The 21,466-nt window shown below is 38.7% G+C and overlaps 1 protein-coding gene across 1 annotated transcript in view; it reads left to right on the top strand.

Moving 5' to 3' along the window:
• Nucleotides 1–21,466, top strand: part of LOC150107031 (MFS-type transporter SLC18B1-like) — a 195,076-nt gene that overhangs the window by 41,626 nt on the left and 131,984 nt on the right. Inside the window, exon 4 of the mRNA XM_090393543.1 lies at nucleotides 17,076–17,171. Coding sequence (XP_090249669.1) covers nucleotides 17,076–17,171 — 96 coding nt within the window. The remainder of the gene's footprint in view (nucleotides 1–17,075; nucleotides 17,172–21,466) is intronic.

Below are 21,466 nucleotides of genomic sequence, written 5' to 3'. Positions count from 1 at the left end.
TTCTCTGATATTTGTCTAAGACTGAAGATAAGATCCTGCATGCATCTATTTTTTCAAAAGCCATATTGCATTTCATCCAGTGTATCCTCTGTTTGATTCCTAAGCCTTGCTTCTAAAATTGGGCATATAATTTTCCTGGAACGCTTAAAAGCGAAATTCCTCTATAGTTTCCACATTTGTGGTTGTCTCCTTTCTTAAATATAGGGATTATTATAGCTACTTCCCAGTCTTTGGGAATAAGTTTCTTTTTCCATACAACATTGAATAGGTGTAAAAGAAATTTTATTGCTTTCGTTCCTAAATTCTTTACCATTTCTGGTGTTATTTGGTCATGGCCTGCTGATTTGCCCAGTTTTATTTTATTTAATGGCACCAACAGTTCATTTGCATGAATTTCTTCACTCTGTGTCTTGCTCTTAGGGTTCTATTTTTTCCATGTCCTGCATCTTCCAGTAATTCTTGAAAGTACTGTTTCCATCTTTCCATGATGTCTTCGGAATTTGTGAGTAACTTTCCATCCTTATTTTTGATAAACTTTATGGGGCATTCTTTCTCTGACCTCATTCTTCTTAAAACATTATAGAAGAGTTTCTGGTTTCCTTTAAAATTTTGTTCTAAAGTATGTCAAAGTCTTCCCAGCATTTCTTTTCTCTTCTTTCACTAAGGTTTTAACTTTATTTCTTTGGTTGTTGCATAGTTCTCTATCAACCTGCAACTTTGATGTTATATATCTCTCCCATAATTGCTTTTTCTTTTTAATTTCTTCTTTTAGTTCTTCAGTCTACCAGGGTGTTTTATGTTTCTTCTGTTTATTATTTAATGATACACCACAAATTTCTTTGCTTGTTTCTAGAAGAAGTGTTTTGAACCTGTACCATAGGTTTTCTGCATCTTGGTCTTCATATATCTCTTTTTCTACTTCTGCTTCTACTTCCTCTACTTCATATATCTCTTTTCTACTTCTTTCATCTTCTCTTTTATTTTACTTTTATAATCAATGGCTGTTTCTTCTTTCTTTAGTTTGTAGTTCTTTATCTTAACATTTATTTCCTTGCTACTTTTTCTACATTTTTCAACTTTCATTTGATTGATTGTTTCCAATACTAATAAGTAGTGGTCATGGCCTATTTCAGGACCTCTATAGACTCTTGCATTTTTTGTATAAAACCAGTACGATCTGCTTATGATGGCGTAGTCGATTATAGATTTTTCGTTTATACTGGGCTCTTCCCTGGTAAACTTATGGATTTCTTTATTATTATTATTATTTTGGGCAACTCCATGGAGTCGACAGACTCATCGAGGGAGGCCCTAACATCATGTCAAGAACAACTATTCGACATTCACACAGTATCTATCATACCTCGCCTTGAACTCATTCACAGTCATAGCACCCACAACAGACTCTGGCAGCTTATTCCACTCATTCACCACTCTCCAAGTAAAAAACCTAGCTCTAACACCCTTGCTAACCACATTCTTGCCCAGCTTCCATGTATGGCCCCTAGTCCTCCCACCACAGTCCTATTCTCAAAAATATCTTCTGAATTAATCTTATAGAAACCCTTCAGTAATTTGAATGTCTCAATCATATCACCCCTTTTCTGCCTATCAACCAATTTTTGCAACCCACAAATCTTCAATCTGTTCTCATAAGGTTCATTCCATAGAACTGCTATCATCTTGGTCACTCGCCTCTGGATCCTCTCCACCTCCTCCCCATCAAGAAGAAACCCTGGCGCCCTTATCTGGGCACAGTAGTCTAGATGGGGTCTTATCACGGCTCGATACAGAGGAACAATAACTTGTTTGTCTCTGCTTGTTAAAGTATTTTTCAGCAACCAAGTGATTTGATGAGCTGATTTAGCCACTTTTGCAATGTGCCCCCACTAAACTTCAACTGCCTATCCACCAACACTCCCGAATCCCTGGCCTCATCAATTGCCTGGAGTACGGTTCCACCAATGTGATATACTGCTGCTAATCTTTTTCACCCCAAAATGTATAACCTTACGCTTTGCCACATTAAATCGACATCCATTTTCCTTAGCCCAGTCCTCCAAACTATCCAGATCATCTTGCAAAATTTTGACATCCTGTGCACTCACTATTGATCTACCCAACTTTGCATCATCAGCAAACAAGTGAATGCTTCCTCCCAGATCCTTTCCTATATCGTTAATGAACAAATTGAAAAGTAGTGGTCCAAGAACAGAACCCTGCGGCGCACCACTAGCCACAAGCCGTCTTTTGGACTCTGTTCCTGAATAAACCACTCTCTGATATCTCTCCATCAACCACTCTCCTATCCATCTCACCAACCCTATATCCATCCCCATATTCTGTAGTTTACTGATTAGAATTCCATGTGGTATCCTGTCAAAGGCCTTAGTCAAAGGTCCAGTAGAATCACTGTAAACCCATTACCCTTATCCAGTTCAGCCGTCACTGTGTTATAAATGTGAGCAAGTTACTGAGGCATGATCTACCCTTCACAAAACCATGTTGTCCTCCATACAGTATCCCATTTTCATCTATCCAATCCTGTATTTTTTTCTTGACTAATTTCTCCAAGACCTTGACAATGATTCCTGATGTGCTAATCGGTCGGTAATTTACAACCGCAGTCTTGGAACCTCCTTTATGCAGTGGAATTATTTTCCCCTCTTTCCACCCCATCAGACCCGAGACTCAAATTAAACAAAATGGTCAAGGGTACTGACAATTCTTTAGCCGCTTCACGTACAACACGAGCTGGTATACCATCCAATCCCACAGATGTATTGACATTGAGGTTTTGTAATAGACTACTCACCTCCACTTCATTCACCACAATTCCCGTATAATCTGTTGGTTCATTCATTCCTGCAATGTCACCACCTGGATGATATATTCTTGCAAAGTGCTTGCTCAGTAATTCAACTATATCAACTGATTTGGTTACCTCCCTATCATCGGCATTCTTTAAGATCATTCTGCCATATACATTTTTTCTTTTATTTGCAACATATCGAAAAAATTGTTTGGGATTCTCTTTAGCCTACATGGCTAATGTTCTTTCATAATCCGTTTTTGCTTTTCTTTCCACACTTGTTACCCTTCTGGCCTGCGCTTTATACCGTTCGTGTGCCTGCCGGTCACCTTTCTCCTTAAATTCCTTCCATAGTTGTTTCTTTTTTTGCAGCTCAAGCTTAATTGTGTTATTCATCCATTTAACCCATACTTGATTTATTATTCGGATTCTAGGTATACAGTCAGCCATTGCTTCATGCAAATGCCTTAACCACCTCCCATGCACTATCAACATATACGCTTGATACCAATAAACCCTTGCAGGTTTACATGCCATGGCACTGATCCAATCAAACTCCTGAGCTTGTCATACTTACCAGACCGATAATTCCACATGTACCTTGTCTTAATTGTAAATTCCACACCTTTAGCCACCTCCCAAGTCAAGACCCTATGATCACTCTCCCCAATTGGTGGCAACGTGGTTATATTCATTACAGCTAGGTCAAGCACTCTCTGACCCCTAGTATTTTCCATTACATGCTGTCGCAGATAGTTATCCCTTAATAATCGCATAAAATCCAGTTCCTTCCTCCCATGTGTCCTCTCCTCCTTCCAATCAATGTTACCATAGTTGAAATCACCCATAACAATTACCCTCCTTCCACTCATTTCTTCTATTTGCTTATGCATACTATCTCCACCATCTATTCCATCACCTGGTCTATAGCAACTTATGCTTGAACATAGTATTCCCTATTACTAAACTATTTGTAAGGCAAAGATTTATTATTCTTTCTCCATTATTATGGAGAAAGAATAATAAATCTTTCTCCATAATAAAGAATAATTTGTTTCGTTTCCTCATCTACTTGATTCCCTACCCGGCTATTAAGGTCTCCTAGTAGTATGATATGCCCTTGAACTTCTTCAATTGTTTTTTATAAGAGTTCGAAGAATTCATCTTTAATTTCTTTATTATCATTATCGTTTGGGCCATATGCAACAATTACAGTGAATACTTGGTTGTTTGATTTAAAATCTATAGTGATTGTCAACAACCTTTCATTTATTAGTTGCCGTTTGGTAATATATTCTTTGAGATCTGGTTTAATCATGCAAGCTACCCCTTGTTTTCCCCATTCTCTTGGGTTTACCCCTGAATAGAAAAGTATATACCCAGCTTTCATTTTCTGGCAACCTTGACCTTTCTTTTTTGTTTCTGTGACTGCTAGCAGATCCAATCTTGATTTTTTTAAATTCATCTATTAATTCGTTTCCTTTTCCATGTAGACTTTTAACGTTCCATGTTCCGTATCTTGTGTACCTTTTTCCTCACTTTGTCGTTAACCATTTAAGCAGTTCGGCTATCTCTTTGTTATTTCTTTTAATGGGTGAAATTTTAAGGTGTGCAGGGGATTAGCCTTCAGCACTCAAGTCTGGTGCTGGGGCTGCCACCTTCGAGGCCCCCACACCGGCCTGTGAGGGAAGTGCTATCCTGTTGGTCCACGGGAGATATTTTATTTCCCTCCTACCCTTCATAGTAAACTATGACGAGCATTCCCCGATACCTGTAACCCCCATCAGGGGACGTGCCTGATGGGGGTTACAGGTGTCCCCACACGGGATTTATATATCTGCTGAGAGATAATTATAGTACGCCCACACTTTGTAGAGCTTCACATTACTTGGTGCCAAGAATAGTCTATTCATGCTGAAGGGGAGAAAGAAATGAAGGACATATGAATTGGTCGCCAACATGCGAAATCATATAATTTATAGATAAAATTTTCCAACTGTTATACAAGCAAAATAGTTACCACTTTAAAAACTACAATGATCATAAAAGAGAAGTTCATTTTCTGACATGTAATAATAAACAACTCATCCCAGAAGATGGGTTGATTACCCTATTATCGGAATGGATTCTCCTTTCTGTGACCTGCGCAGAAATGTCGAAGGGTCTCGAATCTGTGGGTGTACTATATTTTATCTCATGCAACATGTGATGAAGGGGACTAGGGATGGGAGAGTATTGGATCTAGTCATAGGATCAGAAGAGCTATCCATAACGATGTTGACAACATTGCCTCCAATTGGTGAACGTGACCATGCAGTCTTGACTTGGGAAATTGTAAAACATGAGGAATATTCTATCAAGAAGGGGTATTTTTGGAACTACAAGGCAGGTGATTATGACATGCTTAGAAACAAGCTTCAATCTGCATCATGGCATAAAATACTGCAGGGTAAGAATGTTATTAGTGCATGGGACATAGTTAAGGATCATCTAGAAGAAGCAGTATTAAATTGTATACCTCCTGTAAGGAAGGTTAATCGGACAGGAGTTAGATGGATGAGTAATATCATTAATCATGAGATGCAGAAGAAGAAAATGCTGTGCAGGGTATATAAAGAGAAAGGGACCAGTAAACTCATGAACAGTTTAAGGCTCAGGCAAGAAAGCATGGCAATGAAAGCAAAATCAGATTATGAGAAGGATTTAGCCAAGCTGACCAATTGAAATCCCCAAGAGTTCTTTCGTTATGTGGCAAGTAAGAGGAAGAATGACTATGAAAGATTAACCTTAATGAGTGATGATGGTCATGAGGAGACAGAAGCAGATAAAATAGTTGAGTTAGTGAGTGACCACTTTGCAAGCATGTATCTTCCTAGTGAGGTCACTGCTTTAACCTGTGATAGACACTAATGTGGGAACAGAGGTGGATGAATTGGAGGTCTTTACACTATTGCAGAATGTCAATGTAAATACAGGTATGGAATTAGATGGGATATCAGCTAGGGCTTTGCAAGAATGTGCAAGAGAACTGGCAGTGCCTTTGACTAAGCTGTTTAATTTAAGTCTCAGCTCTGGTAGAGTTCCAAGAGAGTGGAAAGTGGGCAAAATGATTCCTTTGCATAAGACTACAGAGTAAATTATAGACCAGTCAGTATCTCAGTTATGGTGGTAAAAGTATTAGAAAAATTGCTAAAAAAAAGAGAATTCAAGAATGGGTAGATAAAAATATGATACTGTATGAGGGTCAACATGGCTTTGTGAAGAGTCAGTCATGCCTTAGTAATTACTAACTTTTTATAATAAAGTAACAGGAAATGGCTACACGATGATTTTGCTGGATTTTGCAAACATTTAACAGAATATCACATGAAACACTGTTACACAAATTAGAACAAATAGAGGTTGCAGAATATGACACTGGTTAAGTGGATAAGATGATGGCTGCTGTACAAATATCAAAAAGTGGTATATGGAGGGACAGAACTGAGGTAAAATCATGTGGTGACTAGTGGGGTGCCGCAAGGTTCAGTGTTGGGTCCACTAATGTTTAATTTGTACATAAATGATATAGGAAATAACCTGAAAGGAAATATTCAGTTGCATGCTGAATATTTCCTTGTTGTGAAATTATTATTATTATTCAGGCCTCCATGGAGTCAAAAGACTCATCTTCAAAAGACTTCTTAAGAAACACAAAGTCTATCAAAACTCATCGAGGGGAGGTTCCCCACCCCCCCAAGAAACAAAGTATATCATACCACTCCTTGAACTCATTGACCGTTCTCACTCTCACCACTCCATCAGGCAATACATTCCATGGTTCAACCATCCTCCATGCAAAGAAACCACTCCTCACCCTCTTGCTCACGGTTTCCTTTCGTAACTTCCACGGATGGCCTCTTGTCATCACTCCTTCCCGCTGTTCAACCAAGCAAAAGAACTCCCCAGTGTCAACCCTGTAACCACATCTCAACAGTTTAAAAGTCTTAATCATATCACCTCTCCTTCTTCTATCCACCAAACTTTGCAGTCCACATTCCCTCAGCCGATCTTCATAACTATCATTGTACAGTCCTGAAACCATCTTTGTTATCTGCCTTTGTACCCTTTCCACAGTTAATTTATCTCCTTCAAATCCTGGGGACCAAATATGAGAACAATGATCATAAAAGTGTGGTGTGATCAGGGTCTTATACAACAGAATGATAACCCTTTTATCTCTGCAGGTCAGTGTCCTTCTCATTATGGCAACAATCCTCTGTGTTACCTTCACCACCTTTGCAATATGTCCCCTAAATTTCAGGTTTCTATCAATCATCAACCCCCAGATCTCCTTTCTCCCACTACTTCCTCCAGTATAACTCCTCCCATAGAGTATGCGGTGTCCCATCGATGTTTCCCAAACCTCAAGATCTTAAATTTGCTATTAAACTGAAACCCCCATTCATATGCCCATCTATCTAGCTTATTCAAATCCTCTTGCAGGGCTGCTGCATCTGCACTATTACTAATAATCCTTCCCAGCTTCACATCATCTGGAAACAACTGAATATCCCCTTGCAATCCACTGACAATCATTGATATAACGGTTAAACAATATAGGTCCCAGTACTGAGCCCTGTGGGATCCGACTTGTAACCCTCTGCTTCCTTGAAACTGCCCATCATACACAACTCTCTGATACCTATCGGACAGCCAATCCTGAATCCAGTTGACCAATCTGACATCCAGACCCGTGTGCTGCAACTTAAATATCAGCTTATCATGTGACACCCTGTCATATGCCTTTGCTAAGTCTAAGAAAATGGCAGTATATGCCTTTCCCTCATCTAATGCTCTTGTAACTTTATCATAAAAGGCTAGCATATTGCTAAAACAAGAGTGTCCCTTCACAAATCCATGTTGACTCTCACATATAACATTACCCTCATCTGTCCAATGCTGTATACAGTCCTTCACTACTTCCAAGATCTTACTAGCTACTGATGACACACAAACTGGTCTATAATTAGAAATATATATATATATATATATATATATATATATAGATATAGAAATATATCTATAGAAATATATATAGAAATTATATAGAATAATAGTTAATCAAGGCATGTGGAGTTCTTGCAGGACGATTTATGGACAAAAGTTAATGGGTGTCAGTTTAATGTCAAAAAATGTAAAGTTATGCACTTTGGGATAAATAGATTACAAGCCGTTTATCACGTTGATGGCACAGTACTCTAGAGATTTAGAGGTGGTGGTGGTAGATAGAGAGTTAAAGTTTAAAGGACATATTGCTAAGGTAGTACATAAGATCACTTGGCTATTGAAGAACAAATTAATAAGTAGAGATAAGGAAGCTGTTATTCCTCTTTATAAGGCATTGATATGCCCAAATCTGGATGACTGTGCTCAAGTTTGGTCACCTGGGTTTCTTGGGGGTGTGGAAGTGGTGGAGAGGATTCAGAGGCAAGTGACCAAGATGGTAAGTGGGCTGTGGGTGTGTTATGAGGATAGATTGATAGATTGAAGGTGTGTAGATTGCAGAAGTTGGTTCATGGGAGAAAAAGAGGGGATATGATAGAAACATTTAATTTTCTTAAAGGATTTTATAGGATAGATGCAGGGTGAATGTTTCAGCATGTGGCTAGAGGGACCTGAACAGTGGGTCATCCCTGAAAGTTGAATAAAAGTGTGTTAGTAGAGGTGTGAGGACTAGATTTTTTGCTTGGAGAGCAGTGAATGAGTGGAATGGGTTGCCAGAGATGGTTGTGAAGTGCTTTTTCTGTTAATGTGTTCAAGGAGAGGTATGAAAGATTGTGTGGATAGATTGGATCTCCCGCATTGAGTCTTTGGATCCATGGAGGTGCCCATATAGTAGTAATAATAATAATATGACTATTTTACCACAAGTTTGGTGACAGTGATCATGAAATGCTTTCGTGAGAAGTATCTAATTACATTGTTGTTTCCATTAGAACAAGTTACATGCTGAACTACAAATCTGGAAATTATGATCAACCATGCAGAATACTATCTTTGGTCCCATGGTATCAGTTACTGAAAGCTTGTGAATGGGAAAAAAGTCAGCAATGCATGGGAATCTTTGAAAAAGTGCTTAAATGAGGTGGTATTTGAATATCCCTAGTTTTTGAAGAATACATAAGTTGGGAGTGAAATGATATGCAACCTTATTAAGCAAGACTCTGTTGTATAGTGAAACCTGTCAAGTATTCATAACTGAAAATTCATGCATACACCACAGTAATTAAATTTTAATAATATGTAGATATTTTGTCTTGAGTATCTCAAGACATCAAACAGCATATTCTTTATATAAAGTGCTAAGCCCTACATCACAGATCCAATCTTAGTTGTAATGATTGTCTCAGTGTCCCAAAGGTCTGGGAAATTATTATCCTCAATTATATAAAATGAATTTATCATATATATTATAATTTAATTTTAATTTACAGCCAAATATTTTAGTCTTCAAACACGCTACTGTACGAAAAGAGGGATTCCATTGTAAGCATGTGCACTAACTGATCCTTTGAATGTAATTCCTAGTATTGTTTGTAATAACTGTACTGATGATGTCTTAAAATACTTAAGATGAAATATCTACATATTATTAAAATTTAATTACTCTGGTGTACATGTGAATTTTTAGTTATTAAGCAATAGATTCACAAGCAGAAGATGATGTGGAAAGAATATTGTGAGAGACTTTTAAACTGTTGAGAGGTGGTTACAGGGTTGACACTGGGGAGTTCTTTCGCTTGGTTTCGCTAATTACCATGGTGTACGTGTGAATTTTTAGTTATTAAGCAATGGTGTTGTGTCGGAAATAACTGGCCCACTATAAGTCAGCCATTTGTTTCAGACACAACACGAGAAAATAGTATCTTAACATAAAGACATGCTTAAGCTCTCAAGAGCAGAGGCAGAGAGATAATAAATAACTTGTAATTGAAAGGTGTATTTACTTAATTGATAATATTCTTGTAGTGGAATCCAAATACTGTTTTAGAATCATACCCAATACAGGGAAAATTATGTTAACCAATCAGCAGAAGGTCTGATCACTACGCTATAGTTCATACGCTATAGAGCCACAGCAGAAAACCTGAAACGTCATCCGGTAACCCCTGCAGTAACAGTTCCGTTGAGAAGGCAGGCAGGAAAAGGACATGACCTCATTGTTATCTGACGAATCAAAGACGGCTGAATGAGTGACGTAGACAGAGAGTGAGGGCGCTTGCTGTTGAGATATAAGGAGTGGCATGCACTTCAAACACTCTCTTGTTTCTGCATTTTCCTGTGTGCCAGTTCGAAGGCCGTGAGGGCTGAGGAAGCTTGTTGCTGGTGTCCAGCAACTTTCCACGTTGCTGTGGGACCTGATGTGTAAAGGATGTCCAACTGAACAACAAGGAACCAGCAAACAGGGCCATTGGTGAGTTTGCCGCCAATGTGACGATAGCGAAGGAGCCACACTTCGAAAAGGATGAATAGAGATAGACAGTGGAGCGACAAGGAAATCTTGCCACGTCCGAGGAAAGACCAGATCTAAAACAAAGGAACCATTTCGCTAAGGAAAATAGCCGGTAAGGTGCATATCTTTTACCCTATATATATATATCAAGTGCTGTAAAACCAGAGAGAGCAAAAAGGAGGAGAACTTTAAGCATAGCCCTGCCCGACCCAACTAGAAGATCCGTTTTTGGACTGAACGTCTTGATAGGACCTTCCTGTTGTAATTTGTCATTTTGTGTACGAGTGAAACTATAGTGGGACAGTTAAGAGATGATTTATTGTATGAGATACTATGAGCGAAGGCACTGCCCTGTACAATAAGCCTGTGACTTGTATAAGATATAGCAAGGAGTTTTTTTTTTTAACAAAAATAGTAACTGATAAAATTGAGTGAACATATCATGTGTAATCTAATTAACTTTGTATTGCCAAAGCTTGCATAACCACTGGAGTATCATTTAATCTTAACGCAAACCACGGAAATAAGATTGAATAATTGATGCTTCTGGAATATAATTGTATGAACCTGTGTATTAAGAAGTATGTGAGAGGGATTGAGTGAGCTTACTGCAGTTACGTGAGCATTTGTGCATGAACTTATTTCTTTTATAATGTTATTACATGATATCCTGTATATGATTTTTAGTTGTATTAAAATGCATTATTTTAAATCAAAGTTCGTATGTTCTGTTGTTTGAGACTGACTTACCACTTATAAAAGTTCGAACTTGTGTAAGTGTGTGTGGGGGGAGAGACATTTGATGTAAGATAAAGAGGGGAGCCGCGACTGCACACCACATGTTCCCAATGCTAAATAATATTGTCGAGATAGTTAGTAGAGTAAGCTTAAGTATCAGGAACTAGTTACCGGCTGGTGCAGTCGATCTAGAATAAATAAATTTGTCGGAAGCTAACTTCTGGTACAAGTAACCTTAAGATATAAAACTAAAGATAGAAGTAAAGAAAAGAAAGAAACAATAAAAGATAATACAACAAAACGAGAGAAGGCGAAGACGTACCAATAGATTCACAAGAAGAAGATGATGTGGAAAGAATATCGTGAGAGACTTTTAAACTGTTGAGAGGTGGTTACAGGGTTGACATTGGGGAGTTCTTTCGCTTGGTTGAACAGTGGGAAGGAGCATGACAAGGGGGCCATTCCTGGAAGTTACGAAAGGAAACTGTGAGAAAGAGGGTGAGGAGCGGTTTCTTTGCATGGAGTGCAGTTGAACCATGGAATGCATTGCCTGATGGAGTGTGAGGGCAAGAACAGTCAATGCGTTTAAGGAGTGGTATGATAGACTTTGTGTTTCTTATGGGGGGACCTCCCCTCGATGAGTCTTGATAGACTTTATGTTCTTAGGAAGGACCTCCCACGATGAGTCTTTTGACTCCATGGAGGCCTGAATAATGATAATAATAATAACAATAATAAGAGTGAGAGGAGTTATGAAATATATAAAGAGCAGGCAAGTAAATAATGAGTATTATGCACAAAGCTAAATTGGAATATGAAAAGAAATTGGCTATGCAGGCTAAAGGCAATCCAAAAGACATAATCTGGAAGAATAACTTTACTGAATGCAGATGATACTCTAATGTCAGAAGCTAATGAGATTGTTCAATTAATGAGTGCTCACTTAGTTAAGATATATCAACCAGGTGTATGTAACATGGTGCACAGTGCTACTGCTACAAATGGATGAAGAGTTAAAGGTGCATAAAAATGAGGGTGAAGAGCTGATTACCTGGATTACAATTTGTCAGTAGAGACAAATGGAATATCAGTATGTTTGCTGAACGAATGTCAACCGAAATGACCAGGCCTTGCACATGTTTCATTGAGTCTCAACCCAGGAATGATACCAAAGCAATGGAAGGAATGTATGATAGTTCCTTTGTGCATTGGTGGTGCAAAAACTGATGTGTTTAACTACCGAACTAACAGTATCTCTGGTGTGATAGTGAAGATTTTAGTGAAGTTGGTAGGAACTTACACAGAGAAATGGCTAGACAAACAAGCTATACTCAAGGAACAGCATGGGTTTACTAGAGGAAGGTCATATTTTAGCAATTTGTTCATATTTTATAACAATGTTATGGCCAAGTTGGATAAAGGGGATGGGATACACTATGATAATGTTGAATTTTTCTAAGGCATTTAATAGGATACCACACGAAAGGCTATTGTATTAGCTGGAGAATATCGGATTGGAATATAAACTCTTGACTTGGATCAGAAGATAGTTGACAGATATATATCAAAGAGTGGTATACAGTGGGTGAACTGTATGAAAATTGCCCAGCCAGATTTAAGGTGACCAATGATGTACCTCAAGGTTCAGTCCTTGGGACATTGTTTTTCAATCTATACATTAATGACATTGGGAAGGATCTAACAGGATATGTGCAATTGTTTGCTGATGTTGCAAACATAGGCAGGGCAATCAGGGATGCTACTAATATCAAACACTTAAAAATGATTTGAATAGGCTGGAAATTTGGGCAAATGACACCAAATGGCTGTCAGTTTAATATTAGTAATTAATCTGACATATTTTAATATTAGTATTAAAAACTGATGAGGCTAGGAATCTTGGTGTAATGGTGGATAGGAATTTGAAGTCCAAAGGTCACATAGCAAAAGTTGCAAATACAACTCAGAGGATAATTGTGACGTTGAAGTGAACCTTTACATGTAAGGATAAGAAAGTCAAAGCTCAAAAAGAATTAAAATAGAATTTAATACTTCCTATATTTCGTCCTAGTCACTAGGACATCTACGGGGATTACAAAAACAATTAATGTAACATGCACACAAAAACTTACAATACTAAGCCCAACCTAGATAGGACTTTAGGGTGACACTAAAGTCCTATCTAGGTGGAGCGCCCTCTAAGGGCAGTAGTAGGTGGCCTGGAATGTAAGGTGGGACCTCTGGTGATGAGTGTTTCCCAAATCTTCGGAAGCTTAATGCAACCGTATTTATTAACATTTGGTTGGTTTCTGAGGGCTGCTTCTAAGAAAAGTCTCTCTTTCTTGAATTTGCTGTGGTGGAGCATGGTGGTTTTCTTCCATGATACTCTGTGGGGAGTGTCCAAAACATGGTCAGCCAAGCCTGAATGGCCATAGTTGTGTTTAACGATGTAAGACTTGTGTTCCTCCAGGGGGATGGATGCTGATCTGGCTGTCTGTCCAAAGTATGCCAGCTTACAGGAACAGAGTACTTTGTAAACTCCAGGCAGAGAGAGAGGAGGGAGCTGATCTTTCGTAGAACGGATAAGGGTAGTAAGTTTGCGGTAGGGCTTATATGCTGTGTGTAGGTTGTACTTTTTTAGTATCTTGGCTATTTTTTCCGAAGTGCCACGGATGTAGGGTATGGTGATGGCATTTTTAAATTCTTGTTGACGAGAGGGACGGAGAATGGGGGAGGAACTGATTATTTTTTTGATACTGTGTTCGCTGTAGCCATTGGAGAGGAAAGTTCTGTGTATGTGGTTAAGCTCAGTAGTGAGGGCGGTTCCACTGGAACAAAGATTGTGGGCTCTCTTGGTAAGAGTTTTAATGATGCCATATTGTTGCGAGGGGTGGTGGTGGGAGAGTTTGTGAATGTATCTGCCTGTGTGTGTGGGTTTCCTGTATACAGTGAAGGCAAGCGTATCGTTAGGCAGGCGTGTGACTAAGGTGTCTAGGAAGGGTAAACAATTGTTCTATTCCTTTTCATAGTAAACTGGATTCTTGGATGTAGGCTATTGAGATGACTGAGGAAGGAGTCTAACGTGTCTGGGCCATGAGGCCAAATAGAGAACACATCATCTACATATCTTAGCCAGATAGAAGGTTTGAGTTGGGCTGAGTCTATGGCTCGTTTTTCGAAATCTTCCATATAGAAATTGGCAGGGGGAGTGAGAGGGGGGGAACCCATGGCGGTTCCCTCTATCTGCTTGTAGATTTTGTTCTTCCAAGAGAAATACCCAGAGTTGATGGCAAAGGAAAAGAGATCTAAGATGTCAGAGGGAAAAACGTTTTCTAAGAGAGATAAAGTGTCAGTTAAGGGAATATTAGTAAACAAAGAGGAGATATCAAAGCTTACCAATATGTCTGTATTATTCAAGGTTAAATTTTCTGTGAGGGCTTTAAAGTGGATCGAGTTTTTTATATAGGAAGCGGAATTTCCGGTGAGGGGGGTCAGAGAGTTGGCCAGCTGTTTAGACAGTCGTTTAGTTTAGTTTAGTTTAGTTTAGTAGATGCCACCAATGTCCCCTATAGTAGATGCCACCAATGTCACCTATAGTAGATGCCACCAATGCACCTTGTTACAGACTGTCTAAACAGCTGGTCAACTCTCTGACCCCCCCCCCTCACCGAAAATTCCGCTTCCTATATAAAAAACTCGACCCACTTTAAAGCCCTCACAGAAAATTTAACCTTGAATAATACAGACATATTGGTAAGCTTTGATATCTCCTCTTTGTTTACCAATATTCCCTTAACTGACACTTTATCTCTCTTAGAAAACGTTTTTCCCTCTGACATCTTAGATCTCTTTTCCTTTGCCATTAACTCTGGGTATTTCTCTTGGAAGAACAAAATCTACAAGCAGATAGAGGGAACCGCCATGGGTTCCTCCTCTCACCCCCCCCCCCTTGCCAATTTCTATATGGAAGATTTCGAAAAACGAGCCATAGACTCAGCCCCACTCAAACCTTCTATCTGGCTAAGATATGTAGATGATGTGTTCTCTATTTGGCCTCGTGGCCCAGACACGTTAGACTCCTTCCTCAGTCATCTCAATAGCCTACATCCAAGAATCCAGTTTACTATGGAAATGGAAAAGAACAATTGTTTACCCTTCCTAGACACCTTAGTCACACGCCTGCCTAATGATACGCTTGCCTTCACTGTATACAGGAAACCCACACACACACAGGCAGATACATTCACAAACTCTCCCACCACCACCCCTCGCAACAATATGGCATCATTAAAACTCTTACCAAGAGAGCCCACAATCTTTGTTCCAGTGGAACCGCCCTCATTACTGAGCTTAACCACATACACAGAACTTTCCTCTCCAATGGCTACAGCGAACACAGTATCAAAAAAATAATCAGTTCCTCCCCCATTCCCCGTCCCTCTGGTCAACAAGAATTTAAAAATGCCATCACCATACCCTACATCCATGGCACTTCGGAAAAAATAGCCAAGATACTAAAAAAGTACAACCTACACACAGCATATAAGCCCTACCGCAAACTTGCTACCCTTATCCGTTCTACGAAAGATCAGCTCCCTCCTCTCTCTCTGCCTGGAGTTTACAAAGTACCCTGTTCCTGTAAGCTGGCGTACTTTGAACAGACAGGCAGATCAGCATCCATACCCCTGGAGGAACACAAGTCTTACATCGTTAAACACAACTATGGCCATTCAGGCTTGGCTGACCATGTTTTGGACACCACCCACAGAGTATCATGGAAGAAAACCACCATGCTCCACCACAGCAAATTCAAGAAAGAGAGACTTTTCTTAGAAGCAGCAGCCCTCAGAAACCAACCAAATGTTAATAAATACGGTTGCATTAAGCTTCCGAAGATTTGGGAAACACTCATCACCAGAGGTCCCACCTTACATTCCAGGCCACTTACTACTGCCCTTAGAGGGCGCTCCACCTAGATAGGACTTTAGTGTCACCCACGTGGTTGGGCTTAGTATTGTAAGTTTTTGTGTGCATGTTACATTAATTGTTTTTGTAATCCCCGTAGATGTCCTAGTGACTAGGACGAAATATAGGAAGTATTAAATTCTATTTTAATTCTTTTTGAGTGTTGTAAAAAATCCATTAAACCTCCAACATAATGTCCTCACAGCACTTAAGCCTCTACACAAGAACTCTTTATGAAGCCTTGATAAGACTGCACCTAGATTATTGTATGCAGATTTGGTCTTCAGGGTTCCATGGGGATAAAGAAGCTATTTATGGTGCAAAGAAGAGTTACAAAGATTATATCTGGATTATGGGATTTAGATTATGAGGACAAATTGTGAGTATGTGAATTACAGACTCTGGTTAACAGGAGAAAGAGGGGGTGATATAATAGAGGTGTATAAACTTCTGAATGGATGTTATAGGTATCTTCTGATGAAATTTTTGTTATATGGAAGGATGAGAGAGGACATAGGGACATCCATGGAAGTTAAGTTTGTTCACAGTCAAGAAAGGGGTAAGAGTTAGGTTTTTCTCTCACAGAGCAATGGAGTGAGTGCATCTAGTGTGAATGAATTTTAAGGGAAGGTATCACAGCTAGTTTTGGGTGATTTATAGCCTTTCTCAATGAGTCCTTGACTCCCTGGAGGTCTCAGATAATAATAATAATAACAATAAATAAATATGTTATGTTACGTTAATGGGATAAAAGCCGTTTGGCTTTTCATCTTAGTTAATAAATAAATATGTTTTTTAAATATTACTGAGTGACTCAGGATACATAATAGGACCTAATCCAAGGATATAAAACTATATTATATAAAAATCCCTAATTAGCTGTAACATTGCAGAACACAAGAAAAAGCATGCATCTGAAAGGGTGTTTAACCATTTGAGTTGTTTTTAGTAAAATACAAATTAACCTATATTTTAAGTTAAGGCGAGATATGTTTATCCTCATAAATATTTTGCTCAGTTTCTGTAGGTTTCATTGCTATTTTTTTTCTCTCTCTCTCTCTCTAGATCACTTCTCCTAATAATCATTGCTCAGTTACTCATAGGATTTGGAAGTGCAGCAAAACTAGTTGCGACTTTTGTCCATTCTTTACAGGATATAGTGTAAATATCATAAAACAACAAATCTGTATTTGTTTGTGACATTAGCATTTTAGTATATATCAATTTTCTAAAACAGTTTTCTAGTACACAGTAATAATCAGTTATTCTTGCTAATTAATAATATGATTTTTTTTTTAATGTTGCTCCTACCCACGAAGGATTTTTATGTAAACTTAGAGAACGTTAGTACCTTGGTTGGGCTAAGAAAGTTTTCTGTTTTTATTAATTTTATATATTTTTTGTATTATTTATTTATTTTTTTTTACATAGTCAAGAAATCCTACTCTCTAGAGACCAAATGTGGAAGTTTCTCAAGCCACTTCGTGACTACAGTAAGCAAGGTGTAGTCTCATACTGAGCAATGAAATAAATTCATCTCCCACCTAAAAGCAGTTATAAACAACCATACTCATGACAGGATTAAAACCTGCAACCTCTTGGTTGGAGAGCAAATATGCTAACTACTTGAAGTAAAAAAATCCAGTCCTCATGCCCTTCCTAACTCTTACCCAAATTCCAGAAATGACCTCTTGTTCTGACCCTTCTAGTCAGTGCTGAAACATTTCCCCTGCATCAATCCTATAAAAGCCTTTAACTAACTTAAATGTTTCTGTCATCTTCCTCCTCCTTTTTGCCTATCAACCAACTTTTGCAATGCATCAACCCTCAATCTGTTCTCATTGAGAACATTCCAAAGACCACTCACCATCTTGGTCACTTGTTTCTGGATCCTCTCCACCTCTTCATCCCCAAGAAACCCAAATGACCAGACTTGAGCATGGAAATCCAGATGCAGTTGTATCAAGGAAAGAGAAATGATAACTCCCTTTTATCTCTGCTTGTTAGTGTGTTCTTCAATAACCAAATAATCCTGTGAGCTACCTTTGCTAATTTAGCAATATGCCCTCTGAACTTCAGTTCTCTATCTACTACTACTACCTCAGATTCCTGGCTTCATCAATTTCCTGGCGTACAATTTCCTCAATGCGATACACAACTTTTCCTCATTAGATTAACATCCATTATGTATTTCCATACTGTCAGCCTTTTTAAATCATCCTGCAGATCTCTACATCATCTCAATTAACTATTACATCATTTGTGTACAGATTAAACAGCAGTGGTCAATCAATAATGCCTATAATGTTTGACGAGGTTGCACTAACCAATCTCAAAAACTCCTCCCTCTTATTCTTGATGCTTCTAGAATTAGTATATAGTAATTGTTGCATCCTCTCAGGCCTCCAACCACCTTTACATCCTGAAGTAATTACCCCATTCAATATTATTGACAGAGAAACTTCTTATTTTTTGTTCATTCACACATTCATTCACTTCATGGTGCTTTCACATACACTCATCCGTATCAGCCCTAATTTCTTTAGTTTTCTTGACTTTTCACTTCCACATTCTTAGTGAACAAAGCTCTCTCTCTCTCTCTCGACACCTAACTTCGAATCCATTTAAGTGCAGCCCATCACCATTATGTTTATTAAACTCAGACCATAGGTCCACAATCTTTATATTATATTATTCCTTCTGCACAACCAATGTATTGATTTATCACCCTCCTTCTCAGTTCACCTCTATCATAGCTTGGCAGCAGATCAACAAACTTTACCTTCTCACTCTTCTTTTTAGCTTCTTCTAATAACTCTTTCATATCCTCCCTCATACAATACTTCTCACCTCTCAGGTTATTGGTTCCACTCAAAACAATTAATTCTTTCACCTTCCTTTTCTGCATTCTAATAGCATTGCTAATATTAATTTTCACAAGGAAACAAGATTTTGTAGCTCTTTCATAAAGCAAAATCATAGAATTATCTGGTTATGCTCTTTCTCTTATGTATTCTTACAAATTTCTTTTTGACTTTGTGCCTCTTACTTTTTTCTGCTCTCAGTTTTCACTCCTATGTTCTCCTGAACTTCTGCCACTGCAACTTTCACAGTCACTATCTTGCAGCTGCTTTCAATCAATCGCCTCATTTCGATTCATTCTATTACTAACCTTCAGTAAAGTTTCAGCACTAACTTCTGCTACTTCATTCTCTTGCTTCCAATAAGTCTCCCATTTCTTGCTTGTAAAACATCTACATTATATTCTCTCTCCACTACTACTCTCATACTACAAACCCATTTCTATTTGCAGTGAATACATAGCGCGCGCACGCGCACACACACACACACACACACACACACACACACACACACACACACACACACACACACACACACAATGTGTCACAAAATCCCCCATGTCAAACCTCTTGCACAATGATGTCTTTGGTCGCCATTGTGCATTTGCATTGGTACCATGAATAACACAGTTTATCTATTGTACCATATAAATATATCAAAAATAAATAAACACACTCAACCTCACAGTCATTCACAAGAATACTACAATTGCTAATTATCAAAATATTGTTATTATTATTATTACGGGCAACTTCAAGGAGTCCTTAGACTCATCGAGGGAGGCCGTAAACATCATGTCAAGAACTATTCAGCATTCACACAGTATTTATCATACTTTGAACTCATTCACAGTCATGGCACCCACAACAGACTCTGGCAGCTTATTCCACACATTCACCACTCTCCAAGTAAAAAACCCTAGTTCTAACATCCTTGCTAACTACACTTGTGCTCAGTTTCCATGGATGGCCCGTAGTCCTCCCACTACCAGTCCTATTCTTAAAAAATATATTCTGAATTAAATCTTAAAGAAACCCTTCAGTAATTTGAATGTCTCAATCATATCACCCCTGTACCGCCTATCAACCAGTTTCTATAACCCACAAATCTTCAACCTGTTCTCGTAAGGTTCATTCCATAGACCTGCTATCATCTTGGTCACTTGCTTCTGGATCCTCTCTACCTCCTCCCATCACCAAGAAACCCTAGCACCCAGATCTGCTCACAGTAGTCAAGATGGGGTCTTATCAAGGCCTGATAAAGAGGAATAGTTACCTGCTTATCAAAGTATTCTTCATCAACCAAGTGATCTGGTGAGCTGATTTTGCCACTTTTGCTATGTGCCCCTAAACTTTAACTCCCTATCCACTAACATTCCCAAGTCTCTGGCTTCTTCAATTTCCTGGAGTACGGTTCCACCAATGTGGTATACTGCTGCTAATCTTTTCACCCCAAAATGCATAACCTTACACTCTGCCACATTAAACTGACATTTCTCCTTAGCCCAGACTGCCAATCTATCCAAATCATCCTGCAAAATTTTGACATCATGTGTATTCACTATTGCTCTTCCCAAACTTTGTGTCATTGGCAAATAACTGGACAGTTTCTCTCAGGCCCTTTCCTATGTCATTAATGAACAGGTTAAATGGCAGTGGTCCAAGAACAGAACCCTGCAGCACAGGCCTTCTTTTGCACTCTACTCCTAAATAAACTACTCTCTGATATCTCTCCATCAACCACCCTCCTATCCACCTCACCAACGCTATATCCATCCCCGTGTGCTGCAGTTTACTGATTACAATTCCATGTGATATCCTGTCAAAGGCCTTTGCAAAGTCCAGCAGTATCACTGTAAACCCATTACCCTTATCCAATTCAGCCATCACTGTATTATAAAATGTGAGCAAGTAAGTGAGACATGATCTACCCTTCACAAAATGATGCTACCCCATATACAGGATCCCATTTCCATGTATCCATTCCTATATTTTGCTCTTGACCAACTTCTCCAATACTTGACAATGACTTCTGATATGTTGATCGGTTGGTAATTTGCAACAGCAGTCTTGGAGCCTCCTTTATGCAGTGGAAATGTTTTCCTCTCTTTCCATCCCGAGGGGATGGAAAGAGGGGAAAATGCTGAGATTTAGATTAAACAATATGGTCAAGGGCACTGATAAAATCCTTTGCTGCTTCACATAAGACTCAAGCTGGTATACCATCCAATCCCACAGATGTGTTCACATTAAGGTTCTGTAATATGCTATTCATCTTCATTTCATTCACCTCAATTTCTGTATAAGCCATTAGTTCCCTCATTCCTGCAATATTACTGCCTGGATGATTTATTCTTGCAAAGTGTTCCCTCAGCAATTCTACTATTTCAACTGATTCAGTTACCTCTCTACTATCGGCATTCCTTAAAATCATTCTACCGTATGCATTTTTTCTTTTACTTGCAGCATATTGAAAGAACTTTTGGGGATTATCTATAGCCTGCATTGCTAACTTCCTTTCATAATCTCCTTTTGCTTTTTTTACCATACTAGTTACCCGTCTGCCTGTGCCTTATACTGTTCGAGCACCTGCAT

Source organism: Typopeltis vanoorti, chromosome 5 (genome assembly GCF_054136105.1).
Source record: "Typopeltis vanoorti isolate ZY-2024b chromosome 5, IOZ_Tvanoo_1.0, whole genome shotgun sequence".
NCBI lineage: Eukaryota > Metazoa > Arthropoda > Arachnida > Uropygi > Thelyphonidae > Typopeltis > Typopeltis vanoorti.
Note: the sequence above shows the minus strand (reverse complement) of the source record. Positions and strands in the feature narration are given on the sequence as shown.